Below are 27296 nucleotides of genomic sequence, written 5' to 3'. Positions count from 1 at the left end.
TGTATTAGAATATAAAACAAAAAGCAATTGAAGACGATTAATTTTATTTACACAAAAAAGAATAGAATATGTTTGAACCTTCGAGTATAATCATAGTAAACTGATTTGCTTGCAAGTCAATAGTTTATTGGATAAGTTGTCCAATTTCGTATAATATTCATCAATACTAAAATAGTTCACAGTTGAATATATAAACTGGCCAAAATAAAATTGAATCACAAGTTCATTGGTCAATTGTATTGAACCAGGAAATGCTCGAAATCTAATCAATCCATATACGCAATAATGATATTCATTCATTTGATTACTATATAAACGTTGGCTGGTGATTTGGTCCATGATTTCGTTTGTTCGGGTATTACTGTTACCAGCTAAATGTAGTTTTTTTTCAAATGTTTACATATTAGATAAACAAACATACTACTTAATGATACTACTAGTGTAATACACAGTAGGGCAGCTACAATGACTATGTGCGTTGAAATATCTGTTACAGAAAATAAAAAAAATCAAAAACAAGAACAAATTAATAGAGATTATAATTTTAAGATGTACTCAACCATTTCAGTAATAAAAACATTCATCGTCAAAATTTTCAGCATTTTGTTTCCTGAAAAATTGATATATATATGCTTCATCATTAAGTTAAATAGAATAGGGATGCTTGTTTGATTCTGTGAAGAAATAGTATGATAAAATGATTTCTAACAAAATTAATTTATCCGTTAAAGAAACTTTTTACGATCAAAAACTTATTATAACTAGCTAATGGATAAATCATTGTAAATCCCTGTTGTCAACGTTTATAATAGTCTTGGTCCTTATTGATCAGCTCAAGTAAAATGAACGTCATCATAACTTGCATTTTAGAGCTAGCCAGTGGCGCGATATCACAACAAATGTGCTAATTATGTGTTCTCACATATAAGATACATGAATTTAGCTGTGAATGGCGAATTTATCCTCGATTCCATCTAGTCGGCAAGATTAAATTTTTTCTCTAAACACTCAGCTGTCATCATTAAAATGTTCCATTGTGTGATCAAACAAAACATTGATAATCTAAACAATGTCAAGCTTTGATCACGATAATACACGCTGTGTCATTGTGAATAATGGCTGAATCTTTTCTCAGAGTTGCATGATGCTATGTATGTCTTAACCAGTATTTATTCTAAGTGTTAACTATTAAGAAAATCAATGATCTACTGATAAAATATCTGTTTGAATTAGGAACAAGTTTATCAATAGCTTTAAGGAAGTGGTTGATAGCTTGAACACATCTCAGAATATGTCTAATATTCTATCAACTCAAATATCAATATAAACCGTCTGTATTATTCACTAGACAACGTGAAGTGTCAAGTCACAGTTATAAAGAAACCCATCCTTTCATATAACTACAATCTTATATGACAATATGTATGATATGGCGATTCCATCTGCTTCCATTTAGTTTCACCTAATAATTGTACGTTTCCACTTAGTCTACTTAATCAACAATAGATAATCTGAAGAGAAACTAAATATAACTTTATTTGAATTCCAAACACTGATGAGAACATACTCAACACTGACTGACAGAACTACTTTACCGTAAACATGTTCATATAATCTCACAAATTCTATCTGTATTCAATTAGAAATGTTATTTAATAGTACAATTTGTTGACTTATTTACTAATGCCATGTGTGCTATAAGCAAATCGTAAGATCTCAATCTATTCTATACTTTGTTCAATAGAAATATTTCTGTTTAATAATACAAATATTGTTTGCTTTTTAAGCAAGACATAGAACAAACAATAAAGAAGATTGTTAAATTCAATACTTCATTTTTGTTTACTTGTATAGTAAACAGTAAAAATATAAGTCAGTTGGTAAGTGGTCTTATGCATTATAGAAGTAAATAATTATGAATTATTTTGTAACCTTTATTTCTACACTTGTTCATTGATTTGTTAATTCACAATTCACTTATAGTCATAGAATTCTGTCTGAATATTTCGTGTACGAATAATGACTGAATTGTCTTAATACATACTCATATACTATGTCTTCGCATAATATGAATGGACGAATAGGTTTAACAGGTGTACTACTTTTGGATTGCTTAAATCTTGATATCATGGACAATTGAAGGTGTTTATTGCTTATCATCAATAATACTATCTGTAAACATTGGTTGCATCTGTCACAGTTAACTGGTTTTCATACATTTCCTTTTTTGTAGAGTAGTTAAATGATATGAACTACTATGTTTGAGATAAACATATCCATCGAACTCTGTTTCTGCTGTCAGTGGGATAAAAGGTTGAGGTCATCGACGATTTCCAAATCGTCCAACTGCATCTATCCTGTTCACTGTATTCTGTGCTTCTCCTGAGATGTTGATGTTTATGTAATCTAGTCAACCAATAGAAGAAAGAGGAAAGGGGAAAGTAGGTGACCTTATCTGATGCCGGTCTTCACTGGGAATGCATCTGTGAACTACCATCCATACAGGACTTAGTGTCTATAAGTTATCATATTATTTAAGTTGGATAAATAAATTTTACTGGTTCACAATTTACTAATAGTCATACAATTCTGTCCAAATATTTCGTATACGAATAATGACTGAATTGTCTTAATATATGCTTATATACTTTGCTAGTTGGTTAATGATTTTGCTTTCTAAAATTTATTTAGTTGAAATTTGAGGACTCATGTTTGAACTCACTAAACTTAATCATTTCAAGATGTTACTCAATGGATTCAGTTATCTTAGATGTAGCATAAAACGAAATATTATAGAGTGTACTATCTCCTTATGAATTTGTAAACCTAAATCATTGAGTACGTAAAATAGATTTAAGCTAATACTCTTATTATTTAATCATAGGTGTGTCTAAATTGATTTTAACCAAGTTCAAAGTTTGTATTAGTAAACGACTCTGCCAGATATGTTGAATCACTTTTGTTGACCTGTTATATCTTTTCAATGTGAAGAGATATAATGTCGATAATCCATGCTTTGTGATCAACAATCACTTGATCACAAAATCATTTCAGTTCAGCTGATCAATAACACAGCTAAACTTGCATATTACGTTGTAACACGGTACTATAAACACAATCTTTCTTTAAGTGAGTTTATTTTCAGACGAAGCAAAGAAACTATATGGAGTAGTTGTAAACATTTAGATGAGAAGCAGCAATTTTCAAAGCAACTGCTTTAGTAAGTTTATCATTCAAGTAAGTAATTATGACTAGGTTTTAAGGCAGTTTTTCACATTGATATCAACTGAAAACCCAATGAAGACCAGATAGTAATGTCAAGCTGTTCCATCCTATTTCGGCATACTTTAGCACTGATCATCCATTACTCCTCACTATTACATCCGTTTGAAGAATATAGGAACAAAACGATTGTGTACGAATTACTAATTTTAAACAGCTTGAAATTAATTTAAAGTAGTTACCATTTTAGCAAACTACAATGGTGTGTAGAAAAAGTAGATTGCGTTAGTGAACTTTGTTCATACGTTTTAATTCCAAATGTTTATCTTGTCACAATTCGTGAATATGTATACAATTTGCTAATAAGTCTTCTTTACTCATATGGGACAATGTGAATATTGCCATGGATAAACTATCAAACTGAACCTGAACCACTATTATATGTTAGTTCTAACCAAAAGAATATCTTTTCCATGATATATTCTAAAGATAACGTTTTTAATGGTGTAGTGCCGTACTTCGTTCATAGTTCACCTTGATAACCGTTTTGGTACAAGTCTTAACAGTGATTAATATCAGAAGGCAAAGGGAGGCGGCAACTGCATTTTTACTGATAAATAACGAAGACCAGAAAGCTGTGAGGACTTGATCATATGTTAGCGAGCGAATCATACATGACACGTATTGGAGATGGCGGAGAAGCCAACTCATTTTAAGCAAGCGTTAATCAACATTTATAGTCAGACAAAAATGAATGACAGACATATGTTGAATAAGATACGAAGTGTGCATACACATACGCTCATATAAAATAGTAGTCAAGGGTAATAAGTGAATAATTAACAAGATCAAAATATGACTCATAATATATAGGTGAATTGGCTTGGCCAGTAGCTAGAATGAAGTATATGGGCTTAACATATAAACCGATACTATAATAGAAATACCAAACTTTAAAATTAAACCTTACCTTTGATCGGTTTCATATATTCTGTACACATTGTACTATATCCATAAATACAATATCTTGCTCGAAAATGAAATTTATTTTGTAACCTAATTGGGATTTCTGTATAGTGATCCCATGATAATGGTTTACAATTACTTAACTCCACATATCGATTGTTCGTTTCAGAATGGAATACATTATTATTTATAATGATATACGGTGAATAATTTAATGAAAAGTGTATTAAATTCCATGTAGTAGTAGTAGTCGTACTACTTCTACTACTATCATTGTTGATTGTACCTACTTCAACTTGAGCACAGAGAGCTGGATTTCCTTTGGAAAATTGTATTAATTCTTTAGTTTCTTCTAAATGTATAGGACCCGGAGGTTCAAGGTGAAAAACTTTAGAAAAAATGTAAGACAAAACATTGAAAGAACATTCAATAAATACGATATTTGCAATAATCTTTAAAATCCATATGCAGTGGATTATACGATATATGTGACATTTTGTTGGAATTATGAAATATCTTGTTTAAGGATGATTATTTTAAGGTACGTAGTAGAGCAATGTAGTCTTTTTGAATTTATAAACTGAGTTTATCCAGGTTCAACACTGATGAGCACAGAAACTACACAAGTGCGAAATCAGTATACGTTATTTGCATTAAAAAAAATTAGGGACTCTTGTGAAGAGAGCTACAGATATGGGATGATTCCACAGTAGCTAGTACGTTTTCCAACCCAAAATTTACGATAGTTTGGTCGCTGCACAAATTAAGTGATAATTGTTTTCATATAAGAATTGTCACTGTTTTGATATTCACATGAATCTGTAATACGTTTACATAAATAGTTCACATTACCTACGTAAACATTTGGTTGAAGCGAACTACTAACTTTCTCAGTTGTAACACGACATCATTAAGTTTTTTAATAAAACTATCCCAGATAAAATTAAGCAATGGAGATGGAAACTGATGTGTGGGCGAGAATGACAATGATTGGTTGTCTTGATGAGTCAGACATTAGATAGGATGACAGGTGTTATGTGTTATATATATTCCCCTATCCTTATTATGTATTGACTGTTCCTTGTTGATGGACACTTATTGATTAACTGTTCCTTTTGTCGGATTTTGGTGTGGAAATATATTGACGTTGTAGTCAGGCTAATCTCGTGTTCTTGATCTGAGTTGTGTTGAAGTCCTGTAGAATAGACACTGGGTGGGAATCTAGTGTAGATATTCGTCTAAGGTAAATTAACGTCCCACATACGTGTAAACAGTGAAAGGACTGTTATAACCAGAAACCCCTAGAGTTATAATCAGCATCCTACGTTTATAACAATCTGATCATGCCTGTAAACTGGTGTGAATTCTGTAAATATTATTTTCAGAATATATATTATTATTATTATAACAATTGGCGACGGCATCCTTATTGTTTATAACAGAAACAAAAGTCTTTTCAGGGAATAATACTACAACATTTTTAACCATTTAAAGAACACATAACTACCATTTCGGCTTTCGAAACTACGCGTTCAATATCTATTGGCTTTACAAACGGCTCATTGAAAAACTACGCTGAATTGACTGCAAGGTAGTCCCAAAGTCATAACATCCTTTTCTTCCCTATTATTTTTGTGTGTTGAGTCATGCTACTTAATTATGTTCAGTAGCTACTTTACATCCAACAATTTTCTTGTATGCAATGTTTAACACGCATTTTGGAGTCAATGAAAGGTAAATGCGCAACAATCGAGTTATTATTTTAATCTACCAGCTTATTTCCGCACCCAGAATAGAATTTCTTCTTTTTTGTCTATGAAATATGTATTGCTTTTCGATATACTGTTTATACTGAAAAGGCTGGTTAAAATATTGATTATATTAATTAATATTACTCGTTTGGCAAAGTTATGTAGTGTTTGTTGAATATACTGTAAATTTATTCACATCCACTTATTTGAAGGGCAAACTCTCTTCTTAACTGAGGCTATAATGTCCTTGCAGCCGAGTATTACTAGCAGACATATGGTTTGAAAATTCATCGACGTGATATTGTTTTTTTAATAATAGCTCAATCACTTGGTTTAGGGAATCAGACGTAACCGACTTGTTGAGTTGGAATCTGCCTAGAGATTTCGTAACAAGTATAGATATCACCTGAATGTATGTGTTAGAACTCCAAATTATAGTTATTTTTATTCAAAGCACTATGAACTTATTTCTTTTCAAATTTTGAAAGCTAAATGCTTTGAGAAAATACTGCTTTTGTTAAATAATTCAACCTTTTCAATAGTTAAGTTCGATTTCGTTTCAAAGTAATAACTGTTACATACCTTTAAATAACAAGCAGGCTAGACGGGAAGATTTTTTGCTCTTGTTCTAGAGACTTGTTTCGTTTTACTCGTGAGTACATTTCAGTGAGATCAAAAAAGGTATAATTGGGACAGATAACAATTCTATCTTAGTTCATCCAATCCGAGCAAAACATAAGGCTAAATATCACCAGTCATTCTCAGCAATAATGCGAAGAGGGAGTTGTCGAAGGTTGTTAGAAGCCGGATCTTTTAAGTGACAGAAGACATTCAGATACAAATCAAACTACTTCATCCACTTACTTCCTATTAAGGTGAAGTTTTGCTCCCTGAACTGAATGGATTGGTCATTGTTCTTCTGGACGACATCATCAACACAAACTTCAAGTGATAGTGAAGTGTTCGAACTTCACCACATATGGCTCACAGCTTCTCTTGTAGACCTCAATCTTGATTGATTATTGTCGACCTTTAACCTATCATTGCTTACGTCTTTATTCTGATTGTATCTCTCATCGATTTGATTCTTGGTCCTATATTTTTCTGATTGGTTGATAAACTGGATAGATTTTGATAAAGTTTTGTTCTCTGAGCTGGATAGTTCCGTTGTGGAGCTTTCAGAGAACGAAACTCAATCAAAACCATTCACCTGAGTTACAGATCTTCTCCACCATATCAATGGGATCGATTTCATTGTATTTGTTGTTCAGTCAATAAAGGCAATCAATGATAGGTTAAAGGTCGACAATAACCAATCAAGATTGAGGTCTACAAGAGAAGCTGTGAGCCATATGTGGCGAAGTTCGAACACTTCACTATCACTTGAAGTTTGTGTTGATGATGTCGTCCAGAAGAACAATGACCAAACCATCCAGTTCAGCGAACAAAACTCCACCAAAATCATCCACCTGAGCTACAAATCTTTTCCACCGTTTTATATTCAATTTAAAAATCTGAATTATCAATCAATAACGAGTAAGTTCTGTATAGTGTGAAAGAGATTGAAAATTAAAGTTTTAAAGGGACCCTTCATATAATTACTCATGTTGATCAGTAGTTATAGCGTATTAAAACAATTGTGTTACGTTATTGTAATTGTAATCATAATCTAGTATAGTAAATTCACACGCCCTCACTTCTTATCTATACTCCCAGATTTTTTTGTTATATCATGTAATAAAATCATTTTACTATTCTAGAACTATTAACTTGGGTAATTATAAATAAAGCCCCTTTCAAACCTTTATTCTCAGCTTCCTCCACATTACATATTACTAATTCATTGTCGATCAACTATTCATCTTCCAACATAGTGTATGTTATGGAAATAACTAAACATATTAGCTTGTATATAATTAAAGAGAAGGTAACGAAATACAACGAATTCATCGTATCCTGTGAATATTGTTGTCAAATTAAAAAAGGTTCTTTCTGGAAGGATCTTTATTCGTATATCTTTGTATCATTACTTTTTCACCTTAAAATTAGTTCAAATTATCTACTATGGTAATCAGGTGTTTTAAACATTAACAAATAGGAAATACTTTTGTTAGTTACAAAACATAATAGAACATTTAAAAGTCGTTTTTTTTCGTTTTATTTTCGAAGACACCTGATGTTCACAGTTCAAATTGTTTACTGATTAGAAAAATCATGCTATTATTGAATAGATCAAGATGTTTGTATATTATTCTGATGTTTAATCAATCAACAAACCTATAATCTTGAACTATCAGGTGATACGTATTAAGGTGAAACACTTTGTTATTCAATTATTTCAGTGTTTTAATAAAATGAAAACAATGTTTTGTTCCTAGATTTTGTTATTAAGGCATAATTAGTTTTCACTTTCAATAAAGTGTTAATATAGTTGAGAGATATATTGTTACTTTTCTTCTTCCTTAGAATAGCTCTGGAAGCGAGTAGCGATCTTTGGAAGTATGCAGACAAGCAGTATGCAGACTTCTTCCCGAAGTTTGTGCTGATGATGTCGTTCAGAAGGACGATGAAAGCTCCACGACCAAACCATCCAGCTCAGAGAACAAACCTACATCAAAAAGCTTTACTGAAGTGTGACAACTAGCATAAAACTAAGGTCAAACAAGGTTTCCTGATTATTGTTTTTAACTAGAGTTGTCATGATATGGAACAACACTATGAAATAAACGCAAATATAAGATGAGCACTTATAATTTTCTCAATTTATTCACATTCAATTCTGAAATATACTTCTTAGATTGTGAGAGAGAAATGTGAGAATATACAGGACAAATCATGTATATGTTACTACTATATGTCTATCAAATGCAACTAAATTAGTTGAAATTAAGGTACATTAAAATGTAATTTCTACTGCAGATTGTTGTCCTGATTGACATGCGCTGACAGTCAGGCCTAGTACTTTGTAAAGAACCAAAAGTCAGACAAACTACGAAATGAATAACTTAGTAATTTAATGAGACAATAAATAGTTAGATCTAACAGAAGGGCGTAAACTTTCGTGGTTCAAAAAATATTTATACCTAATACGTTATTTCAAAGGTGATACAGAGAGTGGAATTGTAACATGTCGATTAAGCAGATCCTTCAAAATGACTTGTTATGCTGCTAAATAACAACTGACTTTTTCAAAGAAATCAAGTCTGAGGCAGCAAATTATTGATGGAATACTAGTAATGGGACCATCTGTATTTGTTTGCCAATTTATCTATTTTTGTGAGCTAGTTACATTAGCCGCACCCAAAGGTCCTCGTACCTGTGCGCTCGTGAACGCGTTTTGGTATGGTTAGGAAAACGTGTTACAAAATGTATAGTTAGTGTTATTCTCTCCCACTCTGTTGACAAAAGACACAAAATTAAAATTGAAGATTCTTTCTCAGTTATCTGTTAACCTCCTAATGGTCTACCAACAGACGCGATACTACGCTTATTCCATATAGCTGAAACAATTGGTATCAACTCAAAGAAATCGAATTTATGTATACAAAACAGTTATATATACATACTCTTTGTTTAACTTGCCAAACATTAGGGTCGTTTCATTCATAGATACAATTTCGTCCTTTCACCAATCTCTAGGATTCACACTCTCTTACAAGACATTTCCTATTATCCTTAGTTGTACATTCATCTTTCTTATTTCACATGATATTCTTGTTGTTATTACTATCACAACAACTATGACAGAACAATCCACATTTTGTATGAATTAGATTTTACTTGCAATTTTATCTTATTGATTGGAACCCATTACCCTAATTCAGGTGTTTAGTTTTTTATTCTTTATGTATGACCTTTTCTCAACATGACTGGTGATGTTATTTTGTTTCACTAGTAATCTGTGGTATTTAAGATTGAATCTACGTGAAATTTTCCATTTCAGTTTATACCATGGATTCATTCAACTTCAATGTTTTGTTTGATGTAACACCATAATAATTTTGGGTTAATAACTGTAGATCCTGAGGAAGAAACTATCGGAGACGATCATCTGTGATAATATTCCATATGTTTGAATATTCCTTGGGGATATTTAAACTACTTTTCCAATCTTTGAGAATATTTTGGTACATGTTTACCCACTTTTATTCGCAAGTCACGATTATTCTTCTTTGTGTAAGTATCCACCCACATGTAAATCGGTCAACAAAACTGAATATTCGGTGGTGGACCTTCATATTATGGTTGTTCAGAAGGCAGCTAATTCCTTTACACTAAATCCTTAATTATTTGTTAATAATCTAGATTGAAATAACCTCATGACTCAATATCTCGTTAGTATACTGTTTTTTTATAGAAATAATAGTCAAGTGAAGACTATTAGCAGAGCGATAGCTAATAATTTGGTACAAAATTACATTTGCGGAGATCTTGGAAGCCGAAGTAAATAATTTCAATTTTTATCACCATGTTTTAATCTGAGCTTTTTCACGAAAATCATGAAAATTAAATTTTCGAGGACACTTATAAGCTAGACAACTATAGACTTAAGTTTAGTTATCGAATTTTGTTCATGTTATTGTTAGGATGGCTCGTTGGCAAACTTAAGAAAGCCTCGAGAAGCCCAGAAAGAGTCGAAGACATTCCATCCAATCACCGCTAGGGAAACATACTAGAATGTCAATGTGCAGCTCTCCTATTGGTTGAATAAGAAGGTGCCTCTATGTGCCTATTGGCTATCCGAAATGATGATTTACTTTCAGCCGAAAACTATAAATAGATAAGATTTTTGTACTATATTTGACACTGTTTTGGGAATAACATTCCTACTTACTTGTCTTCTGTCTTCTCATTTTGCGACTTGGGAAGGTTCTACCGTTCGAGGGCTCAAGTATTACGCGACATACTAAGAATCTAAGTTCGAGATATAACAGTTATGGATGTAATTTAATTTCTTACTAGTTGATATTAATTATTTGATCTTATTAGAATATATATTGTTTGTGTTGTTATTCTTTGAACCAGTTAATTGCAGTTTCTGAAATCTTTATGAAACAATTAGTTCAAATACACGAATTAAACTCTATACTACCACGTTTCTTCTTTGTTTACTGTTTCTCAACAGTACTTTCGATATGGAAAAAATCAAAAGTAAGATAGGATACAGCCTAATAAGTAATACTAATTTTCTTGATTATAAAACATGTGAGTTATCTAAGGACTTAAAAACCAGTAGTAATGTTTGATACAAAACATTTATTGGATCTTATTAACAGTGTAATATGCCTAAATGCATTTTCTCCACTTAAGTTTAGGTATTGAATACGGTTTTTTATCGTATGTTTAAGAGAGAGTACTTCAAAAAGCCCTTATTTTAATCTTGTGTTATCAATACAACTATTTTTTTTATGTATTAGTGGTACATGTAACTTACATTTTGTTCTGAAAGCCAGTGGCCTAGATGGTTTACTTTTTCCATGTTTACTTATTCTTGAAATTGTCACGGTATACAAGTGATTTGGCATTAAACCTGGTATAAAGATAGGTTGTTAAAAACAGATAATCGATTATTTTCATATCTATTTAAACATAAAAACGTCAAACAAATTTCCAAACTAAGAAGGACTTAAAAACACAGTACTACAGATGCCATAAAATACTCAGGATTTAATATTTAGTATTGTAGATACTGTACAAGAATTCGCACCAAGTGAATGAATTCCTAAACCGTCAAGACCAACTTATCTGACTATTCTGTCCTATTATGAGAAAAATTAAGAATTTGGAAATTCTTAAAGTATAGCAGTGTCAGTTAATGCATTAGAAATATAGTGAGAGGATTATTGAGTTTTTACACATGTAAATAGGAGTAAGATTATATAACGTTATAGATACAATCAGTAGACTTATATACAAAGCGTCAGTATCATCACTGGCCGACACGAAAATTGAGTGACCATTCAAGGCACTTTCAGAATAAATAGTGAACTTGGAAACCAGATAAGGATAAAAGTGCGAATATAAAGTAAGTAAGTAAAAGAATTAGATAGGACATCGAATTAGAGTTATACAATGATAGGACAGATACTTCGTTGCAGGACGCAACACTGTGTAGTTACATATAAATGAATGAATATACTCAAACTACTCAGTAATATTAAGTAACATGTCGTGAAACAAAATAAACGTTTAGGAAAATCAAGCCCACAAGTGATAGATGGATGTACTAAATTCAGTAAAAGTAAATAAATACATTATTTTAGAGAGGCTCAAGTCTAGTATTATTAACATAAGAGAGATATTTGGTCTGTTAAAACCATAGGTTTAAAATTAATCAAATATGATAATCCTTATCTCACTTAATTTATAGTTCTTCACCTTGGTTGATGATCAATTATCAGCGTTGATCAGATGAAGATGGGCTTTAAACCATGAAATCATTGGTTCTTGAACTCAATAGAGTCCAGAGAGTTTTAAAAACTGGTGAACAGATATTATATGGCTTTATTCTTATTGACATTAATATTCGATTTACTTTCTGTGTTTAAGGGCTAATAGTATCTGTAGCAGTTGAACAAATCGGTCATCGTATCAAGTTCTGCTAAACTCTTTTTAATGATTAAATATTGGATATAACATGAGTAAAAGTTCTAACCATCGGTATGATCCCACCTTTCATCTTTTTAAATTAAAATTTCCCTCAAAAGAACCAGAAAACTATAATGATTCTGTGATATTTTATTAACATTAAAACCGATAAACAAAATGTTACTAGTACCTGTCATATGGCTACAGTCCATTTCATAAGGAAAAAGGAAAATATGGCTTTAGTTACTGATTGTTGTTTCCAAACGTTCAAAGCTACAGTTAGATTTTTGATAGGACTGAAGTCATGAATAACTTAAAAATTCAGTAGCTAAATGACTTAATAAAACTGATAAGGTGACCAAAAGGTTGGTCAATTTATGTCAATATTGAAAGTTCACATACATCACTCGACAAAAAAAATGTTGGCAAAATTTTATACAATTAGCATTGAATAAACGCCTTTGAGAAACATCTAAAAAAATAAAGGTTCTTTGTTATATAATTGCCCATGTTTTAACTACGTTTTGTGTGCTTACAGAAGTTTCTGAAAGACCAAAGTCACAATGTTTGTAAATCAAATTTGGAGTGAAGCTTCCACTCTTATTTTGAGGCCCTTATCTTCCAACTACAAGTAGAAGAAACGGCCAGGAAGTCGGTAACAAGAGTTCAGGGAGCAGAGTTATCAGTTGATAGTATTAAATTCTTACTAATAAAGTTAACTGTTAATGCTATTCATAATTTATTTTTTCACATAACCTTTGACCTTTTCTGATCAATTGCCACGAATCTTGATTCGTTTACTTTCTGTGCTTGAAGGTCATTCTTATGTCACTATCCATACTAAACTATCCTATTCAAATATCTAGTTGCTCCTATCCTTTCTTTCAGTATTAGCAGCGAGTTGTTGAAGTGTTATATATCAGATGCCGTTATCGAGTAAGTAATAGAACCTTTCATATTAAAACGGCACAATCATTCCATAATTATAAAGTGTTGTAGGCCAAAAGGAAACTCCGATATTTAGTCGTGTTTATACAGACAAGAACGAAAATAAATCGAACTAATTAATTAATTCATTTCTAATGGTGATCTTTCTTACCACTTATATTGATATAATTTTGTCCTTCAGTATTGATTAGAAATTCGCTTTGTACTATCTTTCTATTGTTTGTTTTTCTTCCTTTGATATTTGATAGATCAACGTCACTTGAACGACCTGAAAATGAACCATTAAAGATATCTGAGTTGTTCAGTGATTTGGAAGGCTCTAGTAAATGTGATTCGGTTCCATTCGTTAAGAATGAAGTAATTCCATGATCTTCCAAACTAATAGAATATTGTTGCATATCCTGAATTTTTTTAAGCCAAATGGATAATAAATTTTGAATTTTATTTCGAATTTTATTGACGGAATCGTTTCGTAGATCTTGATATGAAATATTCACTGGTGAACTATGATATCCACCTGGCTTCCAAAATATAGTTGCCGATGTCGACGTGGACTTAATATGATATAATTTAGTGATAGCCTGGGGAGAAGCTACAAAACAAACAATATGTAATGGTATAAAAATAGACGATAAACTCCAACTAGGGACCTTTTATGGTTGCTGCCTGTCCCAAGCCCAGATAAAGGAAAAAAGTTAAACATATGGTTAGAGACTATCCCACAGAGGAGAACTTTAACCATTTAAACTCTATCTGAAATTTGAAGGTTTTTCACTTTGAAGAGTGATGACACCTCATGGAGAATGCCTAGATTTTTTGGGAATCACGAAGCTGTTGCTCCTTCTGACAATTAGAGTAACGGTCAAAATGGGTACATAGAATGTCTGCACAATGTAGGAGATTGGAAAGACCATTCAAGTTCATGTGAAAGTGAGAAGATATAATTTCGCAGTTCTCAGAATAAATGAAAACCATTGGACCCAAGTTGAACAGAACAGGTTAGATTCGGGAGAGATGCTTCTGTTCTCTGGTCACGAAGAAGAAAATGCTCTGCATACAAGGACTTGCGCTAACGTACTCCAAACAAGCATGCGAAACGCACATAGAATGAGAATCTCATTTATTCAAGATCACCAAAGCATTCTTCAAAAAAGGATGGAAAAGATCACAATCAATGTTATTCAGTGTTATAAAGACATCAATGATAGAAGTGATGACGGTAAAGGAGAGTTTTACGAGAGGCTGCAATCAATCATAGCGAAGTGCTCTGGAAACGATCTGACCATCTGACCACGTATGCTCCATATTCTATTCAGGAAGATTTTGGAGGAGCAAGTGCCACAGATAGGCTGTAAAGAAGGAAAACTCATCAAAATATCAGAGAAAAGAGATCTGAGCAAAAGACAGATGTATCACATTACTAGTGGTACGAGAAAAGGCTTTAAACAGAGTGTTGCTCAACCAGATCAAAGATTCAGTAGGCACTGAACCTCAAGACCAATAAACTAAATTTTGATCATGTATCAACCAAATCATGGCACTACATATCATCATCGATCAATCATTTGAATGAAATTCGTCACTATACATCAATTTCCTTTACTATGAGAAAGCATTTGAGTGGATAAGAGGTGGAACGTTTTACGTCATCACTGATGAACAAGGAGGGTCTGATGCATATTCGGAGTCATGGATTGGTGAGGCATAGATAGCATTACTATAGTTGAAGTTTGTCTGGAACCCAAGGTGACCGCTTGTCAGCAAACAACAAATTCGGAGTTTGCAATACGAATGTTAAGGCAGTTCAATAGCGAATATCTGAAACGTGGAAAACCAATACAACCATAATCAAAGCAGTACAGGCATTTGTAAACAAGTTTCTACACAAGATACTCCAGATCTGTTGATCATACAACATCAACAACAACCTGTGGCAGTTGAGGCGTAAATTAGGAAAATAAGCTGGGGATAAATAGGAAATACATCGTGGAAATCATCAAATTGCATCACAAAGCAAGCTCTTACTTGGAATCCTCAAAGGAGAGAGAAGAGAGGCTGACCAAAGGGCACACTGTGCCAGGATTTGGAGGCAGAAACCAAGGGGATGAATAAAACTTGACAATAGCTAGAAAGGATAGCTCAAGATAGAGTTCGTTGGAGATTGCTGGTCCGCGGCCTATGCCCCAGGAGGGCAACAACCGACAGTAAGTTAGTAAATAATATGAAAGATAAATCATCAAATTTGTTGGCTGTTTACAAGTTAATAAGGCATTGACAGTGTTATCAATAATAGATATTCAAAATGTATGAAAAAAGAATTTTATGTTTCCTTGAGTTGCATTTTTAATCGTACTGATTTCCATGAATCGAATCATGCTATCCCAATATGGTAATCTACATATTAAGCTAAAGGATTCAAACTGTTCTAAAGACATATAAGACAACACATAAACTTTTGGACGGATAAATATGTATTTTTTTATACTCGTGATTAAAATGCATTTTATAGAGCAGTTCTTTTGTGGGTTTACCATTACGTGTTGTACAGTAATTATACAGAGACAGATACAAATTAATACCCGGAATAAATGGGCACCAATCTAAATTACCACGTGCATAATTAATACTTATTTAAAAATAGTTTATATGATTTGAATTCGAAAAAAGACCTCACTTGGTCTCTGGAATCGACGAGTTTCAGAAAAACTGCCAATTTCATTCTTTGATTGACATTTATAATATCCATAATCTTTATGATTAAATTTCTTCAACCACAGCATTGTGAACATCGTAAATCTGTAAGTTATCTTTTCCAAGTTGTGGACAAGATTCTCATAGCTTGACTGTCTTCCATACATTGTGAAATTAAGTCTAGATGAAGTGATGAATGCTGGAGTCCCGGTGATAATTAGTAGACTAGATGTTTCCTGAAAAAATGTATGGAAAAATTTAGGATATTTTTATGTTTAATTTTAGCTACTCAAAAAATATATAAGTAGTTGAGTAGCCCATTTTAATGAAGAAATGGTAATGGTCGTGATTTCAATACTTCTAAAAACACTGATTGTTAGAAAGTAACAGTTTCGAGCATTTATTCTTTCAGTAAAGCTCACGAGGTTTATTTCGAATATAGCACTGATCAAGTACATATATAAATGATCATTTTTAGTTTTATTTAGTCGAATGTGAAATGTCAACTCACTCTAGTTTACAGTGAATTAGACACTGGATAGTAGTCAGTAGGAAACCCTAAACCTTGGTCTCGTACTATTTGGCACTACAAACACCACCCCACATCTCACCATAGTGCAATCGGTTTCTAGTCTCTTAGATTAGTGGGCACACTACAATTTTATGGACATGATTCGATCAGCACCAAGAAAGACGTGACATACAAGACGTTGATCAATATCCAGTGATTAGTCAACTATAAAAACATTTTAGTCCTTCAGAAAGTCAGTTAAATCCATGAAAGCTCATTGGTATTATTTCTGACTGTGAAACTGAGTAATAAGATATCGAATCTATTAGAGAACAACAATCCCTTCAAGATTACAAATAAAACTTGCTGACGAGCGCCTAGTAATACGAAACCTAGGTTCATGATTTCCTGTTAGTTAACTCCAACCACGACATGAAAGCACGTTCTAGTCTTCAATGAAAACTAATGAATGAAGTAACTTAAAATTTTAGGCCATCGTGAATAATGTAGTGTAGTGAAACAATAAGGAACCCGTCACTCGAGCTTTATACTTATCGGTGCTTATTCGATTTTATTTATCCGTTGATCAGTGTATAAATTACTCCTCACTGAGACTTAAACGTAAGCCAACATGCAGTTCGCTATGTGATGACTCATTCGTTTTTTACATAATATTGTGGAAAGTTAGTTATAATTGAAGACTCTGGCAACTACATTTGAGACTAAAACTGGGAATTTAAAAAGTTCTTTTGTTTGATAACGTAAACTGGTGGCTTCTAGTATCTTTCGTGTACTGTTCTCGATGGAGTAACATCAAAATATTGAAAACCATACATTCATTATTATGTTATTCAACTAGATAATTAATTTCATTTACGTTTTTTTAATCCAGTTTTACATAGTGAAGTGACATTTAATCATGAATTATACCAAGTAGCTAGATATAGTCACGTAGAATACATTGAGTCATTAGAGTATATTGATATTCAAGTAATATAAATTATTTGATTATTAAGCATGTTTTGGATAAATAGACTGTATACGCTAGTGAACTAGACGGTAGATCCTTACTGTAGGTCAATCGATTTCAATAAATCAGTGAAATGACCACAGTTTAATACGTGTCAAATAATGTTTGCCTAACATTACTTGTAAAACTCCGCCTGTAGCTCCTCTGGGGGTTGCTGCCGGTCCCAAGCCCGGGTAAAGGAGGAGGGTTGGGCATGGGGTTAGCGACCCCATCCCGTAGAAAATCAACTCGCTAAAAAAACGCTAACATTACTTGTAAGCCCATTACACTTAACCTATGAATAGTTCTAAAGGATATGAGACTTACGTTCCATATTTCTAACTATAACCACTAGTTCGTATGAGATTAACTAATTGTAGGAACAAATATAAACAGATTGAGATGTACATTATCTGTCTTAGTTGGCAAACATTTCGCTGTCATACTTAACAAGATTACCAACATGGTTTTATAGGCTCTTCAATGTGATCGACTGAATAGGAAAGCACTTTTGAATCTACTCATATCCATTCTGTAAAAATAATGATTAGTAAGAGCATACTTACTTCAATATGAATGGATTTGTTAAAATTTTCAGTTTTATAAATTAGCTCCCATTGATTTGGTGTATTTTGTTCATGATAATTTAATCCTGTATACCTCCACCATTTGATTTGATTTAAAACTGGTTTACCATAGAACTGACAGAACAATGGACCATGTAATTTGATTTCTTCTTCATTATGCCGATATGCATCTTGCTCGCTGATAGAGATTGATGTTGCTTCACTGAAGCTGATAATCGAAGTCGGTGATTCTAAAAAAAATTAGTGGTAAAAGAAATGACTTTAAAGCAAATCTTATTTTGAAGACAGCATTAATTAAGGACTCATACCATCTAGTAAACCATTGAAAACTAGAAAGCTACAGTGGGCTGTTTTGCCAATGATATCTCATCACCCAATGGTCTTAGGATTTTATAGCTTCTTAAAGAAATAAAAGTAATAAACTTTATTTCTTGTGAGGTCGTTGATGCACACTAATAATGATTCTACAAACAAGACAAAATATATTTCTATGAATCTTTAATATCTAGTAGTCCTCCAAATGATGTCAAGTCCTTGTAAAAACAATCTCAAAATCATCCGAACCTAAATATATAAGTCTAATTCAACTTCACGATAATACACATGAAGTTGATAGTTTAAGTAATACCGTTAAAATACTTATTGTTTGAATAAAATCGGTGACTAAACCCCAGGCTTCTCCTTTACTAACACTGACCATTAGCTTAAGGGACTACTTGATTGTGGTTTTGACTATGGTGTCGAAAGATCAATGTTTCAGCCTCTGAATGTGTGTCAATTACTCAAGTTTGTTTAAGAAATATAGACTAATTTCTCACCAGTGGTTAGCTGTAAACATTTCTCACTATCAATAATGGTTTATGACGTTAAGTTATTTCCTTCAATGCTCAGCACCTAAGACCAAGATTTTTTTATTCTGTTTCACCTGTTGGCTAGAATTAGGAGTTAGATTAACCGGACTACTGTTGTAAACGCCGGAACACAGGGCATCTGTTTCGTTCAAGTATGATACCTTTTAGCAGCTCGAAATCACTAATCCACAGGCGGTGCTCTAACCTAGGACCTTCAGTCTCGCTTGCGTTGTGGATATTCGTCTTGCATTCAATATGGTTGAACTTCATTGGTTGCGACTTCTTACTGGAACTTCAGGTACTACATCTTGAAGCTAGTCACTTGTGAGCACATGGTTGGCTGTGGGTGAAGGTTGTGAAATATCCTAAATTGGTTGAGGATAAACACTAACACTATTAGATACCGACCCACCGATCTAGAGCTTAGGCATTTGTGTGCGAGATTGAAGGTTCTGAGTTTGATTCGCAGATGTTGGACTGTGGATGCGTACTGTTTAAGAGTGCCAGACAATGTCGAAACAGCCATAAAGTACTCACAGGTGTTCACAGTGGTCTATTACAACCATCATCGAAATGGTACAAGTATTTATAGATAATTGTCTACGTAAGATACTCAATGCCTGTTGTTCGGATACCATCAGCAACAGCCTACTGTGGAATAGAATGAACCAGCTTCGATCTGATGAGGAAATTAGGAAGGGATATTGGAGGTTGATATGACATACATTACAGAGATCATCACACTAAATCACTGGGCAAGCGCTAACTCGGAGTCATGAAGGTAAACGGCAAGGAGGAAGATGATAGAACACACTTCACCGAGAATTGGAAGCAGACATGAAAAGGATGAATAGCACTTGGGAACAAGTGGAAAGAATTGTCGAGAACAGAGTTAGATGGGGAATTCTGGTGGGTTGCCTATGTTTCTTCACTAGAGGTAACAAGCGTAAGTAAGTAAGTCCACTTAAAGTACACAATCATACTATGTAAATATCATAGCTTTGTCGATGATCTGCATCAAATAGTCAAAATATTGACTGAAAATGTTTTATTCATTGAATTATTGATTGAATTTTAATTTTGACAAATGGTTTCTATGAATAAATCAAGATAAAACAGGAATCTATAACAAGAAGCTTCCCCACAATAACTATCAATCTGTAAACACAGAAATAAACTGTATACAAGCAGATAAGAAGTGTATTATCAGATCAAGAATCAAGAATGTACTGTATAAAAAACATTATTCTGTTAAAAGGTACTAGTATAGTGAACAAGAACACGAGTGGGGACAATTGGATGAATTTAAGCACAAATGACAGACTATCTCACTAAATTCTGATAACCATATAGTAAACAGTTAATTTGCAAAATAACAATCAATTGTCTCAATCTTAACTGTTTCTTCTGCGAACATCAGTCCGTCTTCTCTGTTTTCATTGTTCATGCATTTTCATACCGATTACGTTTCATTCCTGTTCGTTCCTTATCGATCTTCTGCCAAAATACATTCTATGTCTGACCATCACCATATACTACTTATAAGGATATAAGTAGACCACATCACACTAGTAGAAGCATTAGTGTTGTACAGTACAAATGTAATTTTATTACATTTCAAATTTGTTCTTTTTTCTTCAGGCTTTACAAATAGAAGTATGTTAATAAACTAATGAATTAATGAATTTCACTTACTTTGAACTCTTAAATTTATCAATCCATGTTCAATTCCCATTGAATTCGATGATTCACATAAATAATTACCTTCAAATTGAAGAATGATAAGAAATTCAAATAATTGTTTTAATACTTGATAATCCCAACTATATGGTATCAATTTATCAGGGAATTCATCATTTAATTTCTTGAAAATCTTATTCAACGAGTTCTTCATATACAATCTCATATCATTGAATTGAAAATTTAATGTGGTTAAAATTTCCCATAAACCAAATCTATTTTTTATGATATAATTTTGTGTCCATTGTTTTAATATACTTCTATTCATAGATAGAATTTGATTAAGATCATTTAAATTATGATAACTATGAAATAACCATTGAACATCAGGAGATAAACTTGATATAAAAGTACAATTCATAGTGTTATCAGGTATCATATGTATAGTATATTCTAATAAATTTTGAATTATATCCTGTTGATTAGTTGTATTTTGTTCTATTGTATGGAAATTTTGAAATTCAAGAGTCATTTTTTCATTTGGTTTATTTATTAAAACAGGTTTACCTAACGAATGGTACAAAGAAAAAGAAGAGAAAAAAGAAAACTGTTCATGTGTTGAATGGTTTCAAAAAAGTTCCTCTATTCGTTCGACTATTTACAATGGTCAAGTACATATAAATGTTATAATTTGTGAAAGTTATTTTCATACATTCATATCGTTAAGTAAATCTAAGATTTGGATGATTTAATTTCTTAGATTTAGTACTTTGAATGAATTAAATAATTACAAAATGCGCAAAGATGGATAGTGGCTAGCAGTGGAATCCAGGACGCGCGTTTCGTCCTATCTGGGACTCATCAGTTCGATGTACCTGCATCTCAGATTTCATGTTCACTCATGTTCACTTTCGCTTCAAATGCCATCGCATTATCCACTCAGCTACTGAGTCCTGATAGCCACTTGCTTTTGTCATGGGGTGAAGTTTAAATTCACTTAATATTGTTTGTTTGAATCTTCCCATGGATGTTTAGGACTGCAACTGATCAGTCTCAGAGCAAACATCAACTCTGAGATGTAGGTATATCCAGCTGACGAGTCCCAAATAGGACGAAACGTGCGTCCTGGATTCCACTGCTAGTCACTATCCATCTTTGCTTACAATGCTTGTGAAATAAGGCTATATCGAGACAATACGCACAGTATGCACATACGCCAATTAGAGACTGACCAGTTGCAGTCCTAAACATCAATGAAAAGATTCAAACAAGTAATACTAAGTGAATTTCAAAATGAGTTACTTATTAAAATAAATGATCAAAATAATAGACAATATTCAATGTATATGTACATATGTGTTATTTTTATATCAAGATAATGCTGCAAATTGATGTATGCAAATCAACAGAATAGATTCATATGGATATAATACGAAAAAAGAGACAGTTGTAATTAAGATATGACTATACAGATGGTTATCAGTACAGCCTGACATCAGCTGTTGAGTCTTTGAAAATCGGAAATAATTGGACATCTATCGTCCCACTTTAAAACTTTACAACAGTCAACAGTTAATTTCCGATGATCACTAAAAAAATTCGAAGTCATTTGCTCATTAATGTGTGGTATTATTTATGGGTACTACATAGAGATCTTGAAATATGTAAAATAACTATTCAGTTTTATTTGACACACAGACATGGTGATAGTGTGGTGTGGGTTACTGAAATCCACATAAGTAGTATATGGTAATGTCGGGCATTGAATGTATTTCAGTAGAAGATCTATAAGGAGAGAATGGCAATGGCACGCAATTGGAACGAAAATGCATGAACAATTATAATCGGAGACTATGGACGGATATTTTCAGAAGAAACTGTCAAATTGAGACAATTGATTGTTATTTTGCAAATTAACTGTTCACTATATGGTTCTCATATTTTAATGACTTATTCTGTAATGTTATGCTAAAATACATTCAATTGTCCCTACCCGTGTTCTTGTTTACTACAATAGTATATGTTCATGATGAAAAGAAAAGTTCAAACCATACGGATATTTCATCAATAATATCTTCATAAATAGCAATACTAGGGAGAATTGACCAATTTAACGTATTCCAATGGTATGAGAATAGAGGCCACAGATAAAATTGAGACAGAGTTAAAGATAAGCAATTATAGTAATAAAACAATTTCCAATATCTAACTGTCAAGCTAAAACATGAAATTACTGGAAACAATTATTCTCGGTTGCTTTTTTTTGAAAATATTTATATTTTTCTCTTTGCAACATCTGATATCAACTGGTTTTTAGATCAGATCAGATTTCTCCTAAATTATGGATAATGTTGGAAAATAGATCGGAGGATTTTGACTTTCGCTTGTTGATTTACCAGCATATGGTTTATTTCACTGATCACATCTATAATAAGTTTTGGTTAGTGTAATGAGAGCATGTTTGGTCGCTGTAGACAGAAGAGTTTTACTCATGATTTATGGTAATTGAATTGTTTGAAAACATATGTTATAATTAAGGTGTATTGCAAAATGCTAATTCACTTTGATCACTTAGGTTTCTCCATTGGAAATGAGTTTTCGAAATAAGGTACAAAAGTGATTTATTCCAATCACTTAGTTTTAACATGTAGAGCCACACTTACAATACAAATTCTTCGAAGTTCACCAAACATCGTTGGTTGAAACATGAGACTTTTAAATTATATATACAGTTGGATTTCATAAATTAACAGGTAGTATATTCAATCAGAGGGAAACTCATATATCCTTGGAGATATCAGTAATTTTACTGGCTGTATTAAAACATTGTACATTTAAATCCATTAACACTGAGTAGAAGACAACATTACATCAGCTCGTTTGTGTGGATATCTCTTCAGCCACAATTAATGTACTTTATATATCATGCTTAAGATTTTCCGGCTTATGAACTTGCTTCTGAGTGTCAACCTAGTTTAGAGATTTTTATCTCGACTAAAGACATTATTCCAGCAAAAGATATTTATTTTTTAGAATAGCTTTAAGCTAATACAAATGAGAAAACAAATGAAGACGATGATGATTAACATTGGAAGTATAAAATAAATAATATGGATGGGGGTTTATGTGGAAATTATCGAGTGTTATTGAAATCGCGAACCGAACTACGTTAGACAACCAGTGAGAGCCAAAGAGCTCTGGACAACTATTTCATCCTACTACGAGACTCCTAAATATCGAGCATCTATGATTCCCTCAATGTTGTGAATTCATTGAAATTAGACAGGTACACCATCAAATGGCAGCTCAGTAGTCCGGCAGTTAGACATTCTCCGCAAAACCGAAGATCCTTTCGTTCGATCCCCGTTGAGGTCATGGGTTCTCACTGCTGACTTATCTTATATTAGAATAAAACACCTGTCCAATGGTTCCTGTTTTTCAAAGCATATCTAATTTAAGTGATATCAATAACATTGAATAAATGTAATTATTCATTTGTAGGCACTCAAAAAACCATTGTATACCCTGAAAAACAGTGAGATTGTTTAGTTAAAATAAACTTCATAATTTAAAAAAAGGTCAAAACTGAACTCATTCAGTTCAGTAAATAAATTTTGATCATATTACTAGTTACAAATCGATAAAACATGGACATACTTTTAATGAGAACATTTACAGATGTTAATTGACTTGATCCAAGTTCATTTTGTACAAAACAACTATATATTCCAGAATCAAATACACTTAAATTAAATAATTTAATTGTAAAACTTTTTGATTGTTCATTATATTCATAATTAAAATATTGATCTAGAATTTCAGTTTTTTCATTAGTTCCAACTGATCGAAGCCAATGAAATGTTGGACGTGGTAGACCAGGTGCTATGCATTAAATTCAAAGTTTTACAATTAGATGAATGTAGAAAAAAGAAAGGTAATATTATAAGTCTTTTACAAGTATACAAGTAAGAGTTCCACTTCAATTTCCACATGAAAGTCTTCTATCATTTTCACCTTGTTTTGTTTTGATCATGATTGTCATAAATAAAAGGTAGTTCTTTGTTGAAGACATTCACTTATTTAGTAATTTAGAATGGAAAATTTAATATGGATCTTATTTAAAAAATTGTTCACATTCAGTTCATGATACTGACGAATAACTACCATATACACAACGGATATCATGCTGGTCGGCGGCCTATACTCCATTGGGAGTAACAGGCGTAAGTAAGTAAGTAAAATACAACAGATATCAAGTTCAAATTTGAAAATTCCTGAGAAGCTAATACAATAGATTTTCATAGAAAGAAGTCAAGGAACTTCATTTTCATATATATATATATATATATATATATATATATATATACAATGCAATACGAGGCCGACCCGTGGACGGGGTTAGGCAAACTCACAGCACCCGTCCGGAGGTGAAAAATACAAGTAGCTGCATTGGTTTCAGTTTAGAGACCGTTGCAGAAATTACACCACAAAGAACAGATTAATGTTAGCGCACCTTTCAAACATGATTTATTTTATAATAATTTAAGCTTAAAAAGATATTACCTGAAGAATTTTCCTGACATCGTAATATAATATAATCTTCACCTTTGTTATTGGTTGAATATACTACAGTTAAAGTAGGTTGTCCAGGAGAGTCTGAATTTTGGTAAAAAAAATTCAAAAGAGATTCACATAAAAGACTTAGAGTAGATTAAAACCATTTTGGCAAAAAAATAGTGATGAGAAGGCGAGATTATAATTTATGGACAAATCAATCAGATTCAGGTTAACAGGTCTTGAATTTGGGTGCGAAAGTCGTTTATCCATTTGGCTAAACGGCGTTTCGGCATTATAGCTGATGTCAGTTCGTAATGAAAACCGTAAATCTATTTCCTAACCTTAACCATCAACTGTAAATCATAATTCTAATTTCTCAAACTGGTTTATAACTCATGTTGTCCTAGTTATTAGAAGGGAAATCTCAAGGTCACGCTATCATCGCTTAAAGGTCGTACATAGATTATAGTTTCACCTATAACTATATTTTTTAATCAGTGGAGACAATCTATTGGAATGCTTTTTAAATCTGCTTATCAGGATCTCAATCGTGAATTCTTAAGTACTAGAGAAATCACTGAAAGCTAACTTTCTTAACACTACTCTATGGCGACTTATATGATGTAATAAAAGAAAAAGAATAGCAATAAACTGTTTCAGGATTTAATATTTTTTTCTCTTCTCCTTATAACCAGATTCAAATGACTTAGTGGACTAAACAGAAAACTTAAAAAATGAGAAGACTGTATTTTCGAGTGAAATATCAAGTAACTAACGCTAATAATCTATTAATAGTCAGGGTATATACACATTATACACAATATTTGGGAAGCATAAGGTCACGGCGTCTCTTACAATCCACCTTCCTAAAGATCAATGCGCGTTATCATTTATATAATCATTTCGGGTCATCGAGAAAATACAAGCAATGATATAAGTTTAAAAAACATTCTAGACTTACAGTTTATGGTTAAATTAACCGCCGCAAATGATCTAGACCTTTGTTTCCAAATAGACCATACTTCACTGGAAGTTGATAAATTTTGAGATAACCAGAGATCTTTTGGCATATAAATCTCAGCATCTGCATGACAAAAATATTGTCCAGCATGATATGGATATGTATGAGGGATTTTCAAGACAGAACCATCTATTCGTTTAGATTGGAACCAATGTAAAGTTGATTGATCACGTATTCTTGTTTGATCAGGAAATTTATTATAAGTCCAGTATATTGATGAAGCAACTGGATTCGCATCAACACGACAAGCTATTTCTAATGCTTCACCTTCATTAACAGTTACTTTTGACTGGACATGAACAGTAGGAGGATCTAATTGAGATAAATGAAAAGTTACTAACATTTGTCAAAGATATAACAAGGTAATTTCTTACATTCTACATCCATAAGATAGGTAGTTTGGTGTCTTGGAAAAAACCTTCGATACATGGTCAAATCATGAAATTTGGTTTCAGTTGAAATTAAATTAAAAAACTACTAATATGGAACCTCTACTAATTCTGTATGTATTATTTAAGGTAGTAATTCGCTAAATAATTTGAAATTATTTCTAAAAATGTACATCCACGGAAACCAGCTGTTTTCCTAAAAGAACTAACTGAAAATAATAATGTGTTGTGTCAGTAATTTGATTTGAAGTTTTACGTTAAGGAATAATTATAGATAGACAGTCATTAAAAACCTAGAAGTATTGAAAAGCTGTTTTGTTCAGGTAATTTTCAGAGTACTAATGAGAGTCTGTGACCAGTACTGTTTGACTATATCAGGTGTGTAACAATTATCACATGTTTCAATGGGAGATGGTCACGTGAGATCAAGAAGTGGTTAAAATGTGTCAATACACACCATTAGATAATACTTGAGTAGTCTGAAAGTTAAGGATCTGCCGAGACAATTGATGCTCTTAAGCTAGA

General features: G+C 32.5%; 1 protein-coding gene across 1 annotated transcript in view; it reads right to left on the bottom strand.

Annotated features, from left to right (window-relative positions):
* Nucleotides 1-371: 371 nt before the first annotated feature.
* Nucleotides 372-27296, bottom strand: part of Smp_194780 (neurotracting/lsamp/neurotrimin/obcam related cell adhesion molecule) — a gene marked incomplete at both ends in the record, with an annotated part of 47794 nt that continues 20869 nt past the window's right edge. The window contains 9 exons of the mRNA XM_018795059.1: nucleotides 372-487; nucleotides 4193-4576; nucleotides 11374-11469; nucleotides 13627-13992; nucleotides 16150-16402; nucleotides 18253-18503; nucleotides 20820-21371; nucleotides 25368-25460; nucleotides 26323-26694. Of these exons, the coding sequence (XP_018649409.1) occupies nucleotides 372-487; nucleotides 4193-4576; nucleotides 11374-11469; nucleotides 13627-13992; nucleotides 16150-16402; nucleotides 18253-18503; nucleotides 20820-21371; nucleotides 25368-25460; nucleotides 26323-26694 (2483 nt within the window). The remainder of the gene's footprint in view (nucleotides 488-4192; nucleotides 4577-11373; nucleotides 11470-13626; nucleotides 13993-16149; nucleotides 16403-18252; nucleotides 18504-20819; nucleotides 21372-25367; nucleotides 25461-26322; nucleotides 26695-27296) is intronic.

Source organism: Schistosoma mansoni, chromosome 1 (genome assembly GCF_000237925.1).
Source record: "Schistosoma mansoni strain Puerto Rico chromosome 1, complete genome".
NCBI lineage: Eukaryota > Metazoa > Platyhelminthes > Trematoda > Strigeidida > Schistosomatidae > Schistosoma > Schistosoma mansoni.
Note: the sequence above shows the minus strand (reverse complement) of the source record. Positions and strands in the feature narration are given on the sequence as shown.